At 38.9% G+C, this 18341-nt stretch overlaps 1 protein-coding gene across 1 annotated transcript in view; it reads left to right on the plus strand.

Annotated features, from left to right (window-relative positions):
- The window catches only part of LOC128860814 (division abnormally delayed protein), an 81052-nt gene that overhangs the window by 11125 nt on the left and 51586 nt on the right, over positions 1–18341 (plus strand). Inside the window, exons 2-4 of the mRNA XM_054098571.1 lie at positions 6502–6617; positions 7314–7416; positions 12160–12303. Of these exons, the coding sequence (XP_053954546.1) occupies positions 6502–6617; positions 7314–7416; positions 12160–12303 (363 nt within the window). The remainder of the gene's footprint in view (positions 1–6501; positions 6618–7313; positions 7417–12159; positions 12304–18341) is intronic.

The raw sequence follows: 18341 nt of genomic DNA on the forward strand, positions 1-18341 counted from the left end.
CATAAAAAGGGTGTGTTGCATGCAACATAGCGCCCGGGTGCGCACACAATTCAGCGTCATAAATGCTTGATAATCTCATCGTTACATGGAAAAAATGGCGTGGCACGTGAGCGGTGTGCAGCACACACTTGCCACCGTTGTTGCTGTCAACGCCAAAATGTTTTTGTATGTAAACAAAGCACACAACAAAGCGCTGCCATTGTTGTTGCAACTGTGCAATTGTTAATGTAACAACGATGGCTGCTGTTGGTGTTGTTATTGTTGCGGCTGTGGTGGTTGTTGCTTGCCGCAATAGCAGAATTTAAATTATGTTGCACGAACGTGCTGCGACAAGCACTGTTGCGTTGTTGTGGTGAGCAGCGCTGCGCTACGCGGTCACTGAGTTAACCGATATAAGTATGTATGAGTTTGTGTGCACTTGCGCCGCGTATTCAGCTTGCAACATATCCTGCCAACGACGCTGTGTGCGTGTGCGCATTGACTTGTGCCACTTTTGTGACGTTGCTACGCGTTGCACAGCCACACATGTTGGTGGTGGTTAGCTTGCTTCGATGTTGTAGGCTCGCTCGTTTGTGCGCTTAGTTGACTGACTCACTTCTCGACTGGCTAACTGTCGCTTTCACCGGCGCCCTAGCGTTCACCTCGTTCGGCTCGTCCTTGCACGCGAATGTAAACTGGAGCGCTCCAATTTGCTTTTTCCATTTTCTGCTTTCCAGCCGAGTTTTTGGTTTGTAGTCTCTTTGGCTTTTATTGTTTTGACGTTTTTGTGGCATGCACCTCACCACCATGCCACACCATGCAGCGTTGTTGTCGACATTACTTTCACAGCGAATGCGCCTTTCCACTGCTGCTGGTTTTTTAGTTTTTTTGTTTTGCTGTTATTCTTCGTGCCATAAACGTGCAACGTGCAACGCGTAACGCGGAACGTGTTCAATTGAATAGCTGCCAACTAAATACTTATTTCTACTGCCACGGACCGAACGCTGATGTATGAAAGTATATGGACAAAACCACGCACAAACAGACATGCTTCATTCTCTCCTTTATGTGCATTTGTATGTATGGATGAGCCCAAACGTGCAACATTGTACTTTTATGTGCATTGGAGGCAGATTTATAATTGCAACGCGAATCACAGCCGCGGTTGTCTTTGGGATATTTACGTTGCTATTGCGCCGGCGATAAAAGCTGTGGGTTTTACATACAAACACTCGCATCGCCACATGTTGTATGCAACAAATTAGCTGTGGAAACCTTAGAACAACTTGTCTCGCGATAAATATCCAACTAGCATGTGTATGTACATATTTATGTATGTGTTATGTGATCTACGTGTGCGTATGTATGTGTTTGTGTTTATAACGATTTCTTATTTTCCTTGCATGGGTCACATTTTATGCGACAATGGCAGCTTTTTCGCACCCAATTACTCGGCGGCACCTTCATTGGCACATAGACACTTGCCTGCACACATACATACATACCATCAGAAGTGACCCTGCAAAAATTTCCCCGACTAATCTCTAAAAAAATATCCGGAGACTGGCGGCCGCCGTAGCCGAATGGGTTGGTGCTTGATTGCCATTCGGAATTCACAGAGAGGTTGTTGGTTCGAATCTCGGTGAAAGCAAAATTAATAAAAACATTTTTTCTAATAGCGGTCGCCCCTCGGCAGGCAATGGCAAACCTCCGAGTGTATTTCTGCCATGAAAAAGCTCCTCATAAAAATATCTGCCGTTCGGAGTCGGCTTGAAATTGTAGGTCCCTCCATTTGTGGAGCAACATCAAGACGCACACCACAAAGGAGGAGGAGCTCGGCCAAACACCTAACAGAAGTGTATGCGCCAATTATTTATTTTTTTTTTTAGTTTCCATAAGGTACAGATTTCCAGATCTCCAGACCAGTACAGGTTGCCAGATTTGGTCCAAGGTTGATAGATTTACAAGGTTTTTCCAATCTGCTATGGTTAAAAACCAAAATTGTGTTAGCAACTTCGGCCCCCACATCACCGGATGCTCGGCAGCCGAAGAATGATGGAATAAGAGGTTGCGCCTTTCGAATTCGCTGTATTGTCTGACTCCGAGAATATACTAGGTTGCCCAATAAATTTTGTGGTGCGATAATAAAAATACAATTTTTATAGTTTGAACCAGATTCCGATTTTTCAATTCCATCCCTGATGTGAGAATCTTGAAGGGCTACAAAATATGTTTCCGCAGCTGTTATGACCTCATCATTTGATAAAAATCGCTTTCCGTATATGAATTTTTTAAGGTGATGGCAGATGGAAGTCGCTGAGAGTCAAATCTGGTGAATTCAGGCGATGCTCCAACAATTCGAACTTTAAATTATGGATTTTAGCCATTATCAAAATGCTCTTGTGATGATGGAAAAGATGACTTTTCTTTTACAAACTGTGTCTCCCCTCACGAATTTTTTCTTTCAGCTGATCTAAAAGGTTGCAATAATATTCAGAATTTGTTGTTTTACAAGTTTCAAGGTAACCCACCCAGAAAATTCCTTTCGCATCCCCAAAAAAACTGATGTTAACAACTTCTTGGCCGATTTTTGGACACGAACCGCAGAACCAGATTCCCACCATACTTTTTCCTCTTGTTTTTATTTAGAATCATGGTGATAGACCCAGGTCTCATCCATAGTGATTAATAGACGCAAAAACTTTACTTTATCCTTTCGAAAATGCTCTAAATGTTGCCCAATGAAATGCTTATCGCTTCTACCACATCTCTTTCACTCGGTCGACGATTTTCCAATACGATATTCTGGGTTCTTTTCTACGATTTCTGGTGTTGTTGCTATTTTGGGCGTCCTTGACGTGGATAATTGATATCAAAAAGTCCTTATACGCTTTCAATATTCGTTCATAAATTCCCTCTGCTTTTAAACCGTCCTAAAATTCAAATTCTATCACTGCACGATATTTGCAGAAATTATACACACTTTCCTGCCACGCATCATTCGCATAAAAACACACAAAAACAAACAACTTTTCCGCCTCCTTTTGTTTATTGGTAAGGGACCTGACGTCGAACTGGTCAAAATGCGAAAAATAAAGTAACAGTTTTGTGAAGACACCACCTTCTGCATTTAATTCGCCTTGCGGCAGCCGAATTCTGCCCGCTCATTTCAAAGGTATTCATTGTACAAAAACAATAGTAAAAATACTCTTCTTCTTCCAATTTTTTGACAGGAACTCTTTGTGTGAGTGTAACAGGCAGTCAAGAGTTTCATGGGGTGAAGGCTTGGTCTTTTCGCTTGAACATATTGGTGGGGTTGCTGCAAGGTAAATATATTAAAGGTGGTATCGGTAAGTCAGCTGATTTGTTTTTTTTTTTATTTCGCCGTGTCCATTTGGCTGTTAGCCCAGAATGAAACAAGGCGAATTCATTCTTTGTTTTCTACGTTGCCAATACTTTTCGTTGACAATCAAAGGTACAAAATATTATTGTTGGTCTAGTGCCACCATCTGAAATGAATTTGCCTTCGGTTGCTGGTTGTTACATGAAATTAGAAATTTTATGGTAACATTAAAAACAATGAAATATCCCTTAAAATACAAAATAATATCTTTGACTTTGAAAAATTACTATAACAAATATTTTTAATATGTTGCTTAGCTGTAATAATGTTTTTTTTTAATGGGAAATATCTAAATTTGCACGAAACTTTTTCGACTCTTTGATACGATTTTCTATGAAGTATAATCATTTGTTACGCAACCATATTACATAAAATAGCGTTTTGAAATCGGGTGACCTCAGCAGTGGGCATTTTTTGACAACCAGTTGAGAGTGGTTTGACTTATGGATCTGTACAATGGACGCATTCACACACTCGTCCAATCAGTCGTTTTTCAGACGGCAACGAAGCAACTGGAGCGGGAGCTGTGTTAATATTTTTCGTATAACACCAACATAATCTCATTTGTTTCTTATACAAACCGCTGTCATGACCCCGATGACGTCAACTATAAACAGCCACTCCACTCGCACATGACGGCCATAGCATAGAGTGAAGACTGCAGCTGGCGATTCTGAAGGCTAGAACCATCGCCTTGTGGATGTTGATTTTTAAAATTAAATAAATACAAAGTTATTTGGTAATATTTAAATTAAAAGTAAAAAATTAAAATTTATTAAACACTTAGAACGAAAAAATAATTAATGCAATTTGTTTCGCCTGTGCCAAGATTTGAGTTCTGCTGCGTCAATGATCTACTCTAACGGCTATCGCGTTGCCAATAATTTCAATTTTGTTTAGCCAAAGAAAATGTTCGAAAACCACTAGTCTCAGGACATGCCCATTCGGGTACAGAAATGTACAATTGGTCCCTTTATAGGACATGCGCTAACAAAAGGAAACAATTCATTCCATTTGCAAAGGTCAAAAGTGGCAGTAGTCGCATGTTCCTTTGCGACTAGTCCGCATTTTTTGGTGGGCAGTGCAATGTGTCTGTGTGTGTGTGTTTTGTTTTGATTTTCTTTCTGTTTTTTTCTTTTTTTTTTGTGTTTTGCTGCTGCGCTCAGTGACACAGTTCAGCGACGCAGTGTCAAGTGTCGCATGCGCGCGCCAAGTGCACTCGCCGCTTGTAATCCAATTAACAAATGTGCTGTGACAGGTGGCAACACTTGGCGATATTTGAAACTTTAAAAGCAATTAAATTTGCATTTCAAGCGGCTGAATATAATATATTCACGAGTACATAGTATATATATTAGTATGTGTGTGAGTATTTTTATATAGCAGGAATCTCATATGGACGCATAAAAAAACTTAAATATTAGGCTTAGAAATATAAAACCATTCTAAAGTCAAAGGCTCTACTTGCTTTTTTATGCGACATTTCATTTCAAAATTTATTGATCCACACAACCTAAACCTGTTATATGTCATCTCTCTTGTGCGTTCTCAGCTAGAAAACCTTGCATCAACTGGATAAAATTTGTTCCTCATTGCATAGCTTTTACATTAGGAAATAAATAAAAGTCACATAGCGCATAATTTGGGTCATAAGATGTACCTTACTTATCTAGAAACCTCTTGAGAGACCAGGTGGAAAGAGTTGACGCATTACTTTAGAGGAGTATACCCAGGACTTTTATTCACTCTTTCAGGAACCCCAGTAAAGCTGCAAGATCCCATGAATGTCGAAAAGAAGCCTTTGAGCCGGAACGTAATGTACTGACCTTGGCGTGGATCCTCTTCAACGCCTTCTTGGACATTTTGAAGAAATAGTCTTGAGCTAACTCGTCATATCTCGGCTGCTGTCTGCGCGCAATCGTCACTTTCCTCGTTTCATAGAGAACCCATCCATGAATAATAAATGAAAATGAAATTAACTTCGATGAAAATAAATTAACTTCGAAAAGTTCTGAAATACTAAATTATAAATGAAATTAACTAAAAACGTGGTACCACAGCGCAAACTTGGCATGATCATCATTGTTGGGTCGGTTTCTTCGCCTGCTGCAGCATAAACCTTGCATTCTCCACGCCCGAAATCCCAAAAAACTTGTGTCTTCAACTCACCGTCAAACTATAGTATCTGAGCGTCATTCTTCTACCCAACTTGGCATATTCACGTAAATATTTTCCGAAGAATTCACATCATCAAACTTCTCTATTGTTTCGTTGCACTTTTGGCTAACTGATTTCACTTCACTCAACAATTATTTTATTACAGAGTTTTCTTTTCCAAAATATGCGGCATGAAAGGGAAAGACGTGCACGCTCCGTATATGTATAAAAGTGTGTGTGTGCGAAGGTTTAAAGTTGCCGCGCTGCTACCTCTAGAATTTATTTTTGATACAAAAATATAAGCTTTGCATGTATTCATTACCCTTATGTTCCCCGCCCTGCTTTGTCAGCACTTTTTAGCATCAGTGAGCGCTTCGCTGTGCCCTCGAAACTTTACCAAATGCCTAACCTCAAAGAGAGAAGCGATTACTTCAACGAACGAATGCACAAATAACCGCAAACGATTGCAATAAAGTTGATAAAGAAAATGAAATTAGGAAGCCACGAACAATTCGATCTCCGATGCGTTGCATTGATCCAAATCGCTCCCCTTCACCACTACTCCAGCGCTCTTGTACTGCCTGCATTGGCTTTCACTAGCCGTTGCAAAGGATAAAACAGCAGGCAACTCACTAGCAACATTAGCCAAGTTTCCACAAAAGTAGACAGAGAAAAAAACTATGTCGTGCCTGCCCCTAAATTCCTCAGTTCCTCTGCTCTCACATCTTTGCAGCACGATTGTCCTTGTTCATCGGCTGCCCGCACGCTTGCACGTTTGCACGTTTCCACTTTGCAACGTTGCACATGATTTTGCTTTCTATTGGCGACCGAATGTCTGAAATAGTAGTCGAATAAAGAAATGCGCATAAAAAGTGCAAAGAATGAAAAGAAGAAAAAAAACAGGATTCCTACTTCGACCACAAAATACTTGCATTTTTCATATGTTGTACTCGCAACAATAGCAACAACTATAATCAAATTGAAAGCAGATTCAGATACAGATGCCAATGTCATTACTGTTGTTGCTGGTGCTGGTGCTGGTGCTGCTGTAGTTGCTGTAACCGATATATTCGATAGAGTATAGCAGGTAGAAGCGAATTGAGTTATAAAACACAAACTACAGATCCGATTGCAAATGGCAATTGCAAAGAAATTTCGAAATTCAATTCAAATGTCATGTTTTATGTGGCGACGATTGCTAAATGTCGACCCTGACACGCCGGACCAACGAAATAGCCAAGCTACCACAGCAAATAGCCAAATAGTCAGTGTTGGTGTATAGCCTCCACACACACACACGCACACTCACAGATATGTGCTGCACGTGACAGCCAGTGTGTCGCATGAACGTCCCACGACTTCGTTTCTCCCAGCGTACGAGCTTTCAATTCACATGGGCTGACAAGCGAAAGAGACTTTCACATGAGCTGGACAGCTTCACTGGCTCCTCAATAATGTAGTAAATGCAAATCCTCGTATCCCACAAAAAATGCATGTTGCGGCAGACATGCCACAAATGCTGAAAACAGGCTGTACTTGAAAAGGTAAAATGTACGTCGTACAGAGCAGAGGACAGGTTGGCATAGACATCTAAAACTCATTGATCGTCGTATCAAATTTGAAGTAGAATTTACAATTGGCAAGCTCTTCGGTCTTGTTTTCTGAGATTCTAGGACATTTGAAAAACTCGTGAGAAATCAAGCAGCCTTACCAAAGTTGTGTCATGCGGCGCTACTATTGGTCGCCTCTCACTTTGATGGCATTATGCACACAGGTGGTATTTCAAAAAGAAGAACAAGCAATACTTAAAGACATAGCCGAGAATGTGGAGGCATTGTTGAAGTACCATGGACAACCAAGTTGTCCCAAAATAATTGGTGGGTACTCTAATTGTGGCTTCTCAACTGGTTGTCAGTGTTTTCGTCGCTGAAGACTTCACCCACCACACATCAAATGCAAATAGGTTCATCTATCTGGCACCCTCGCTGAGTCCACAATATCATTTTTCACAATAACAACTCCTTCGCATGGTCTAAAGCTAGTCATTTTTGATGGTATCACTGCAGGTTTATAAGTAGACAAAGTCTTTCGCAACTTCAAAGTTAAGCCTGCCAAAAGCAACTTGTGTTTCAAAACGTGGGAGCTCTTTGTGTTTGCGCTTACCGCAAGATCAACCTCTTTCACCTCCTCTTAACTGAATAAAGCGACTCCTTCTGCTGTGCTCATGAAATAAGTGATGCTGATAACGAAACGAAATTGAGCCGTCTTGTCTAAAATTAGGCCTCGGGAAAGCGCGCCATGTAAGGTGAGAAAAATGCTCACGCGCCCTTAAACGAGTTTCATATCCTGACGTTCTTTCTGAAAGACTAAAAACTGCAAATATATTGTAAAATATAAAGGTCCTGTTCTACTCTGGATCCCAAATAGTAAATCAAAGTAATGAGACATTCTAAAAAAAGTGGGTTCTGCTCCATTTTTGTTTCTGATAAAAGTTTCTGAGGTGAACCAGGCAGAGGTATGACTTAGGCGCGTATGGCTTGCTAACACATACTCGTAAGTCAACCATTATTTTCGTAATTCCGATGATAATTGTAGATATAAAAGCAGACTCAAGAAACGCTATCGCAGGGTGAGGTACTCATAAGCTATTAAAATCTGCTAAACTGCATAGGTAAATTCGCAAGCCGGCAAACAAAAAGCTATTGCCCTTACTTGACTATATTTGGTGAAATAACACATAGTTCGGCAACACCAACGACTAACGGATCGGTTAGATCGCTTAACGGATTCTTTATATGTTATAAATTTTTATAGTCTACCTTTTTTTCTTTAATACAAACCCGTTATTTGGCGATATCTATCCTACATGACAGACAAAATATTTTAAGGAGAAACTGTCCTATACGCCAACAGCAACAGGGGACGGTGGCGGGAAAGGGAGCAAGCCTCTCATCTCTCACTCCGATGAGAGGACATAAGCTGCCATTTTCAAAAATGTGACTCAACCATCGATTTCCTTTTTGAGTCCCTAGGCGGATACTTAGAAAAAGTACCATGAAGCACAATTTTTTTACCTTCGCTTGTTTTGAGTAAATGAAGGCACCGAATTTAATGAATTCCTATCGGAAACTTGCAATTTAGCTAAAATATATCGTTTTATTTAATATAAAAAAACTATTTTTAATCTCTACAAAACTCAAACTCAATATCGCTATTAATATGTTCGTAAAGAAAGATTCAATCGCTTAGACGTCACCCCAGACGATTTGGTTACGTCAGATTCACATTTTTTAATAAAATTAGGTAGTATTAAATAACTAAGTTATTTTTAAATAAAAGTGTGATCTTTTGGCAAGGTGAAAATGTGAAAAACTTTCATTTCCACTCACCCATTTCGACTCAATAAGCGAAACACAATCGGCCATATAGGAAGGCCAACCCGATTTATGGACTCAGCGAACAATTTTATAGGTAACAAATTTCTTGGGTAAAAAATCATTACTTGTTTTTAAACCCATGTTATTAAAAAATTAAAAATATATGTATGTAAATTGGATTCCTGCCCCTATTGCAAACTTAAATTCACTTAAATGAAATGAAATGAAGCCTTAATCCACTGACGCAAACGTGCGAACTCGCATTCCTCAGTCATTCTCCCGGCCAAGGTTAAGTGCTTGCTGCCATTTATTATTTACGCCTCTCCGACTTTTCATTCAGTGTTGTTTTTCTTTTTTGCACTTTGCTCTGAATTTACCGAAAATTGCAACGTGATGGTCATGTTGCAACACAAGTGGGCGCAGCCTTGCATGTAGAGACACTTTTGAGCAAATCATGCAAATCTCACAAAGGACTCTACAGCAATTCGATGTCATTTGGGCTATTTTTGTTGTTCCTTTCCTTATTGTCGTGCATGGCATTAGGAAACCAGCCTATGCGCCTTTATATATGCCAGAGTAGTGAAAAGCAGCGCCTTGTGTCACATACTGCAGTGACATTTGGAAATACTCCAAAAAATTGTGGCAACTCATAAGTTAAAAGCGTTGCAGTTGAAGTGACGCCACATGTGCCAAGCACACACATGCACATGCACTTCTGACAACTACGCGCATCACCTCATAAATGGAAAAACACTCGCCCACAAGCGCACAACAGTCGCATAAACGCACCTTGACACCGATTGGCGCCAGGCAGCAGACACTTTTGCGCGCCACTTTTCCCATTTTTCAACTTTTTTCTTAAAAACTTAAATCTTTCCCTTGTCGGGGTGTGTGTGTTCTTGTATGTATATGCAGTTTATTTGAACGCTGTTTCATGAATTTTTCAATTTGCGAACAAATAGTTGAGTCGCCCTACGCCCCCTTCGAACCAGCAGCACCCAAATGGGAGAGTGATGAAGGTTACATTTTGTTATTTTTGCTGGATTTTAATGTGCAACACGGCTTGCCATCGTCTGGCTGTCATTGGAGCGTAAAACATATCATTTTGCCTCAGATTTTATTTTTGTTCCTGTGCGCACGAAATTTATGCCCCACTCACACTTTGGTGGGAAATTAGGGGCTGCGCTTCTTTTTGCGCTAAAGTTAGTGATTTTTTTATTTAATCAGATTTAATCTACGAATGTGAAAAGAGCTCTAATGTGACACATTCGTCATTCAGCGCTAAATACTTCACGAGGTGAAGAACCTCTCTAATTTTTCCGATTTTCCCACTTTTATTACGTTTTTAAAGAAGTCACTTATGGCTTATTAGGCCACTAAAACCAGTAATAACCACCTCAAGAACTTATACAGTCTCATCAAAAAGCTCAGAGGAAATCGCTCTATGGTTTGAACTTTTCATTTTATAAAATTTTTATTTCATAAGCCAATTGAGAATTGCCTGACGTAGGCAGTACGCGAATGAAACACGAAGCATACTCTTAGGACGGCTAGCCCAAGCACTACCTCTTCTTTTCTGACCTAACTTTACAATTACAGTGTAATATATAAGTATAACGGGTGTTTTTAGAGGCACAAAGCTTTTCTTTTTTAGTAAATCGAGAAATTACCATTGCTTTGATTTTAAAAGTTTGTAAATTTTATAACCGTTTAAGCGATTTTGGCCGAGTGTAACAACGCACGCCAATCGTTTCTTTCTCGTCTTCCTCTCTTGTGCTACCACAAGTTGGCACCGCATCGAATACTTTCAGAGTCGGAGCGTTTGGATCCAATCGGACGACATGAACCAGCCGAGGTAGCCGCTGGTTCTTTATTCGTTACATTATGTCTATGTCGACGTAAAGCTTATAGAGCTCACTGTTCCATCGGTAACGTGCAAAGGTCCAAAAATCTTGCGCAGAATCTTTTTCTCCAAGGAATGCTTCATCGAATGTTGCCAACGTTCAAGCTTCTGCGCCATATAATAGCGCGGGCATGATGAGAGCCTTGTAGAGAGAGGACTTTACTTCTCACTCGGGTGTTTAGTCACCTCAAATGCAACTCGCGAAAACCATCCAGTCATATTTTATTCCACGAAACTTTCCTTCTAGGTTATCACTCGTAGTTGCTTTAAAGGCCCAATCCAGTGAATTTAGTTCAGTTTTATTGGGTAATAGTGCATTGCGTCCTATAAGAGGAGGCTTCTAGTCAATTTAAGCACCTCTTCAGGGCTTTTGTTTTTTATCATCAATGGATTTAGGGTCACCCGATCTATATGAGTGAATATTCGTCTTGCGAGGGCTAGTGAGTATATAAATATTGGCGCTTACACCCGTTTTTGGGTGTTTAGTCGAGCTCCTCCCTCTATTTGTAGTGTGCGTCTTGATGTTGTTCCACAAATGGAGAGCCCTACAGTTTTAATCGACTCCGAATACCGAATGGCAGATATTTGCAGGGGTTTTCCATTGCATGCCGAGGAGCGACCTCTATTAGAAAAACCATTTTCTTTCTTTAGGTGCTCCATTCCAAGGGTCTCGAACTTGGACTCTACCGAATGGTGGTCATCCACCCCAACAAATTCATCAATGGTGGCCGCCCCATCAAAAATTAGTCCATAGGAGTCACTTCCGAAGAAAGTAAAACTAAATCCATTAAGAGTAAAATTTTTGCACATCGGATTTTCAAGGCTCTCAGTGGTCATGGATCAATTGGGTGATCCAAACGTGAAAAATGAGTTTTACTTGGCCAGCTGCTTTCACAGATATATATTTTAAGCAATTTTTTTACTTTTAAAGAAAAGCACCCGTTACACATAGTAGTCCGCCAGAGATGTGTAAACATCTTTCCAACTTCAACGCATTGCAGGCATGAATTCTGCAAATCAAGCAAATTCCATATTTTCGTTTTTTTGTAAGCACTTCAGTTGTAAATTGAAGTGTGCGAGTGCGCAGTTCGGCGAAAGGGAGTTACGACTAGGCATTGCACTCAATGGCATTGCCTCGTGAATTCCAAAAGTGTGTAGCATTGAATGCATATCAATTAGAGAGGAGCGCACGCAAGAATTTCATTTAAAATTTTGGAAATTTAACCAATTTAGGCAATTATTTATTGCGTCCAATAGCTCTGCGAATTTGGTTATATAAAATTGCTTGTTTATGATTTTGATTCACAACTAATCAATTCTTATTGTCATTTCATTTCCAGGTCATATTTGTGGCGGCCAGTGCTGCACGAACGCGACTGAATTGGAGCTGAGACAGAAGTCCACCGCCGTATTTGAACGTCTGTTGCATCACCACACCAAAAGTCTAAGCGGCATACTCGTCTCCACGGCGAATTTGTTTCAAAGTGAGTGTTTTTTCCTTTTTGTCAATACTTGCACATGTAAATTGTTTTAACAACATAGAGTATTTTTTGGATGAATTAAAATTCATGTCAGCTGCCGTTTTTATAAATCAGAATCTTTACGAACACACAAAACCTCAAATACCTTCTGTTTAAGCAGTAACCGAAATTTGTCAATTAAATTAAAAATGCTCAGCTACACATACGAGGATACGAAGTAGTCCCCCTAGGTATAATATACATACAATACTTGTGGCAATACTTTTGACTATTCTCGAACCACCTCTGACTAGAAAACGCTTTGGTATGGCCTGAGCTCCTCCAGTTTGTAACCTGATCTGCACGAGATTTGCAATTTTCCGTCTTTTCATAAGTATTTACGATTTCCAAGAAATCCAAAAAATCCTTCAATTGAAAAAATTTCAAATTTTATTACAATTTTTTTTTTTTTGGAAGTAGCAAATTACAAATCTTTTTGATTATGCCAAATAGTGCCAACTCAATAAAAAATAAAACAATACGTTGGCCGAGAAGTTTTAAGTCGCCTTACCTTTGAACGCTCTTCGTATATTGATATTTATTTCACTCTCTTTAAAGGAATCTTCATGGTAACCCTGGTAACATATATTTCAACACATTTTCCAGTCTACCTTTCAATTCTCTTTTAACGCTTCGAAGCACTTTCTATGTACGAAGTATTAACTCGGGTCGTTAGAACAAAAAAATTCAAACGGACCCATCTCAGCTAAAAAATAGCTTCTGATAGCTTGAATAGGTTGTTTTCGTAAAACCACGACTTCAAGTAGCCCCAAAGAAAGAAGTCTGGGTTGGTTAAATCGGGTCGCCAAAATGGGAGATGGCGCGATCAGGAAACATTTCTTTCACAATATCCATTGTGGCCCGTGTTGTGCGTGCTGTTGCACCGTCTTGTTAAAACCACATATTCACCAAACCTCGCTCATCCAATTCTAACAGCAAAAAGTCGTTTTTCATGGTGCTGTAGCGTCAGTAACAGTGGTCGCATTGCCGATGTCGTCCTGCGTCACACGCGTATTTTCAGTACCCCAAAAGTGAAGATATTGGCGTAACCGCTTAAGTGGAAATGGACCTTGTGCCTCTTGATGATTTTTGACTCAAAATCGCCTTCATCGTTGTTGAGGTCGAGGGTGGCTTGACTGCAATTCACACACACTGGCGGTTAACAGACGTTAACTGATGCACCGTTTACACCTAGTACGTGAACAAGTGTAAGTCTTTCACTACAATTCGCTGTTGAGTCCGTCCGCTGATGCCCCTTTCTGTGGCCTGTCGTCTAGTTGATATTTCTTCGTTCTCAGCGACATCGGTAAACACAGCTGCGTTATTCTCAGCCGAACTACCATTCTGCTGACAGTCACGTCCTGCAAGGTCTCACGTACTTATAGTTCCAGTCTGTTTGAGTTGAGCAGCTAAGAGCCGGACTGTTTATTCACGCTGCGCTAAAACCACCGAACCACTGTGTAGTTCACAAATATCAAATATAACACCATTTGCAAAATTACAACATCTTCCAATAGGGTGATTAATTTTATGCCACCGTGTGCTCATACAATATTCAAACTTGTATGATTTTACAAAATCTCAAGCACAGTTCAGCTACTTTTTGAACACAGTTTAAAAACCAAATAAATTCCCATAAGAAACATAGTGAAAAAAGAGTCAAGTTTTGGTTAGTTATGCAAACTTTAAGCGCAAAATTCTGGGCAATAAATCAATTCAACCAATGCCAGCAAAACGTAAAATTATGACTTCCTTTCCTGGATATGCGCGCTTTGAATAGCGCATTCGACACCCCTCGCCACAATTCCCCGCAGAGTTGGTGAACTTTTTTTTTTAAATATATGCAATGTTCGCACTTGCCATACAAATTCAAATAATTATGCTAATTTTGTGCGTCTGGCCTCTTTTAGTGTTTTTTTTTTTGATTTTCTGTTTGCAAAAATATTAAATCATAATATATTATGGTAATGCTAAACAAAAACAACATTGAAAATAAAACATTCGCATTTTATTTTCTACTTAAAAAAGAGTTATGAAGCGAAATGCAACGCTTTGTCCGGTTTGTGATTTGAATAAATAAAAAGTTTGTGATTTGCTTTGATGAATAGAGATTTTCGCTGCAATCGCCGATATTTATAGCATTTTGGCCGAATTATCATAGCCATTAACATTTTGCTCACTACGACTTGATTGCATACATACATACATACATACATACCTACATACACTTACACTCAATCTTATGGACGCAATAATTCCATAAATAAATAATTTTGGTCTTGCTTTCGCCATAAAGCAGTCATTAGATGTTTTAAAAACCCATTTGGAATAAGAACTGAGGGGGAAGAAGAATGTGAATATGAGTAATTGAATGAAGCCGTAGCAGAAGTTATTGAGTGAATTTCAAAACAAAAAGTATACTGGGCACGTTGAATGAACAAAATGAATGAAAATAAAAAATTTTGGTAACAACTTTCAGGCTATAAGAATTCATGGAGTTGACTGTAGAACAGAGGCTTACTTACTGTGCGATGCAACACCGTGAATTCCAATTGGCTATTGATATAATTTCAACACTACCCATTTTGATAAAAAGAATCTTGGCACAGCACCTCCGCTGTGAATGTCCTGCACTTCAAAGAAGCCGTGCTAAATATGATATGTTGGCGATTATTTCTTTAAAGACCTGGGAAATTTTCACAATGTCTCACTAGAAAGTCTAGTTACCTTCTTAAAAAGATCCAGGTGGTTTAAAAAACTTAGTTAGGAGATGAAAAACAAATGCAGGTATCACTACAGAGCTTAAGGCCACCGAGTGTCTTGTCTTAAACAAGCAACCTAACCTACCGCTTATCAGAGTCTGTAACTGGCTTTTCTGCAGTTGTAGTAATCAAGTCAAGCCCAACATTTTTTTTAAAGTAGCATATACTTCGGTATCGGAAAACTTACTCAAACTTACTTTCTGGATCTGGTGATGAACGAGGACTAAACTTCTGTTATCAAACAAACAGGCGGCGCTCTTCCCTATCGGCACCCTTGTCACTGCTGACAGTTATGATTTCGAGGTTCTCTCTTGCCAACAAGTACTACTTTGAACTAAGAAGGCAATTGATTGGTAAAGTCCTCTTTCGGCAAACGAAACTAACACTTTATAGGGCTCTCATCATGCACGTCCTGTCGTATGGCGAGTTTCAAACTGGCGCCGATTAGCACGAGAAAAAAACTATTGGCGCGCTTTGTTAAACTCGGCCAAAAACGCGTAAGCATTTATCGTGCCAATCAAGAAGAAAAAAAAATTACATGTCGTGAAACATGGGAAACCCACGATATTCTTTCATTACTTACTCTGTGTTTGTTGTGCTCCCTTTACCAATTCCCGAGCACTTTTCGACACTATCAAGCCATTGATACTAAATGGTTTCGAAATCATGCAATATTTAAAAATAGGTTTGTGTGAGAGGTGCCGCGCCCTATTTACCTTCTTATTAAGGCATTGATATTTTATGCATCACTGCAAAATCATAATACTCTGCCATGAGTGGTATACAATAACAAGGAATCGGTTTATATGGGGACTTCCACGCCTGCTTTACCGATTCCCCCCACTTGTCTGAATTGTCAAGGTATTATAATAATATTTCATGCTCTTGTACCAAATTTCAGTACTCAGGCATGAACGGTTCCGAAAATATGTAATATTCAAAAATCGACTTGTATGTCAGGTGCCACGCCCCCTTACTTTAAATTAATTTTACTATGCCTATAACCTTCTGGAAATTGTACGTAATAAGTTGACGAAGTTTCAGTGCAATCCGATGATTGGTTTGGCAGCTTTTAAAATACGAACAAACAAACAAATATTCATTTTTATGTATTAAAATATATAAGATATGCCCATACGAACATGTGTAGACACATACATACATACTTTCCTATAAAATCTCTTTCGCGCATTAGAATGTGCCGAGGCTTTCTCGGTATTGAAGCTAGAGTTGTGTTTTTAAGAAGTACATTTTTACACCCATTGCCAGCTAATATTCATAGTTTTATATGTATGTATGTATGTATGAGAGTCGCGCATTGTTTCGAGGCTTTGATACAAAAAATGCTTTGTCAGCCCAAAGTTCCACGAATTCTGAGGCGTGCACACAGAAATATTAACAGTCATGCATCTGTTGTGAACTGTACACCGCTCTTACTGTGCGCTGAAAGTATACTCCGCCTCAATCCGTTTATTAGTCGTAATACATGAAAATAATATATTTCAATTGACTTCTTTGCATTTTAGATTCTTAAGTTTATTTCCCAAAGAAGATAAATTCCACTATGCGAGTGCTTCCAAGTCTTTAAACTCAAAAAGTGATACAAACTTTAGACTTATCTAGAAGTTGCTACTATAAAATAAAAAAAACGCTATTTGATTGTTTTTACTTTTACTTTTTTTATTTTTTTTTTTTTGGCTTTGTCAAAAATTGATTTCGCACTGGCCTCTGTCGATTACTCCACATAATTGAACACTTAATCATACTGCTACTCCTCCAATTACCACATCTGTGTGCATAAATATTACGCTGCTGGCAGCACTCACATACATAGAAGATATAGAAGTATAGTATTTGCCTCACAGCCATCTGCTCATCTGCTGTTTGTTGTCTTTTATTGCAGGCATTGCTATTTTAGGTAACCGTCTTCTATTTTGAGTGCGCTCGCATACATAAATATCTACGGGCATGTATGTATGTGTATATACATTGGCGGACATACAATTGTTAACACCTGATCGCATTTTTTGTAGTTTTTCTAGAATTTCCCAAACGAAAGCTCTTTTTATATGAAAATCAGTGGGAATATAAAAATAAAGGCAGATAAAAATATTTTTAATAAAACAGAAATTTTTTAAATGGTATAGATTATAAAAAATGGGTTTTATTACTTTAGTTGCATAGTCATGATTTATTTTATAATAACTGCATTTATTACAGAAATTATTAATTTTGTCAATTGTGTTTATATATATATATAGTAAATAATGACTCAGTATTTCAATACTAGCTCCGAATGGTAGTCACGCACCAACCCATTCGGCTACAGCGGTCGTATTTCAGCCAGTATTTACCTCTTTTAATTTTTACGACCGCCCAAATTTTAGACTACTACACTTTGTCCAATTCAAAAACAGTTTTGGGTTTCTGATTCTTACCTACTGCGTACCTATATATTTGTGATAACGAAAATTTTTCACTAGCGTTCATATCATAACTGTTTCCAGGCCGATCCATCTTAGGAATACCAACTTCTGCGAAGCAGTCTTTTACCCACAAAATGCAAAATAAATACTCGTATTAGACTTTTTGTAACTTTTTTTGATTATCTAATAAATAAAAAATAAATAGAAACAAATCAACACATATACTGCAGGGTGCTTACGCTATTTGAGGATAACTTGAGAGTAAAACTAATTAGCTTTTATTTTCAACAAAATTTAATGAAACTTCACCAATCCGGATGCCGAAACGATTGCATGCCCGAATCAAATTCTCCTTATACATTTTGACCATAAAGGTATTCATTGCAGCCTTCAGAGAAGAAATGGATGTTTTTTGGTTTTACGCTCAACTACGCCCTATACGTACTCATCCAGAGAATTAAAATATGGAGGTCAAGGAAATTTTCAGGATCATTTAAAGGATCAGAGGCGTCATGAAAGATGTATGGATTGTCACCGCATACACTTTCAACCTAGTTGTTCAGAACCTGTCTCTAGAACCTGGATATATGCAACAGATCCCCTCGGAACTCGAAATTCTAGGGTAAAAAAGTGTGATGGCATGATCATCCTTTGTTGCTCACAACACCTAAAATCACAACAGTGACTGGAAGCTTCATGTGCATGGCAGGAACTTGAAGATTCTGTCATTCTCCTCATTTTACGGTTGGTCTTTTGGTTTTTGTTGAACTTTTTTTCCTCAAAAAAACATCTCAGACGCTTCAGGGTGTTTAAT

This window comes from Anastrepha ludens, chromosome 4 (genome assembly GCF_028408465.1).
Source record: "Anastrepha ludens isolate Willacy chromosome 4, idAnaLude1.1, whole genome shotgun sequence".
NCBI classification, from domain to species: Eukaryota; Metazoa; Arthropoda; class Insecta; order Diptera; family Tephritidae; genus Anastrepha; species Anastrepha ludens.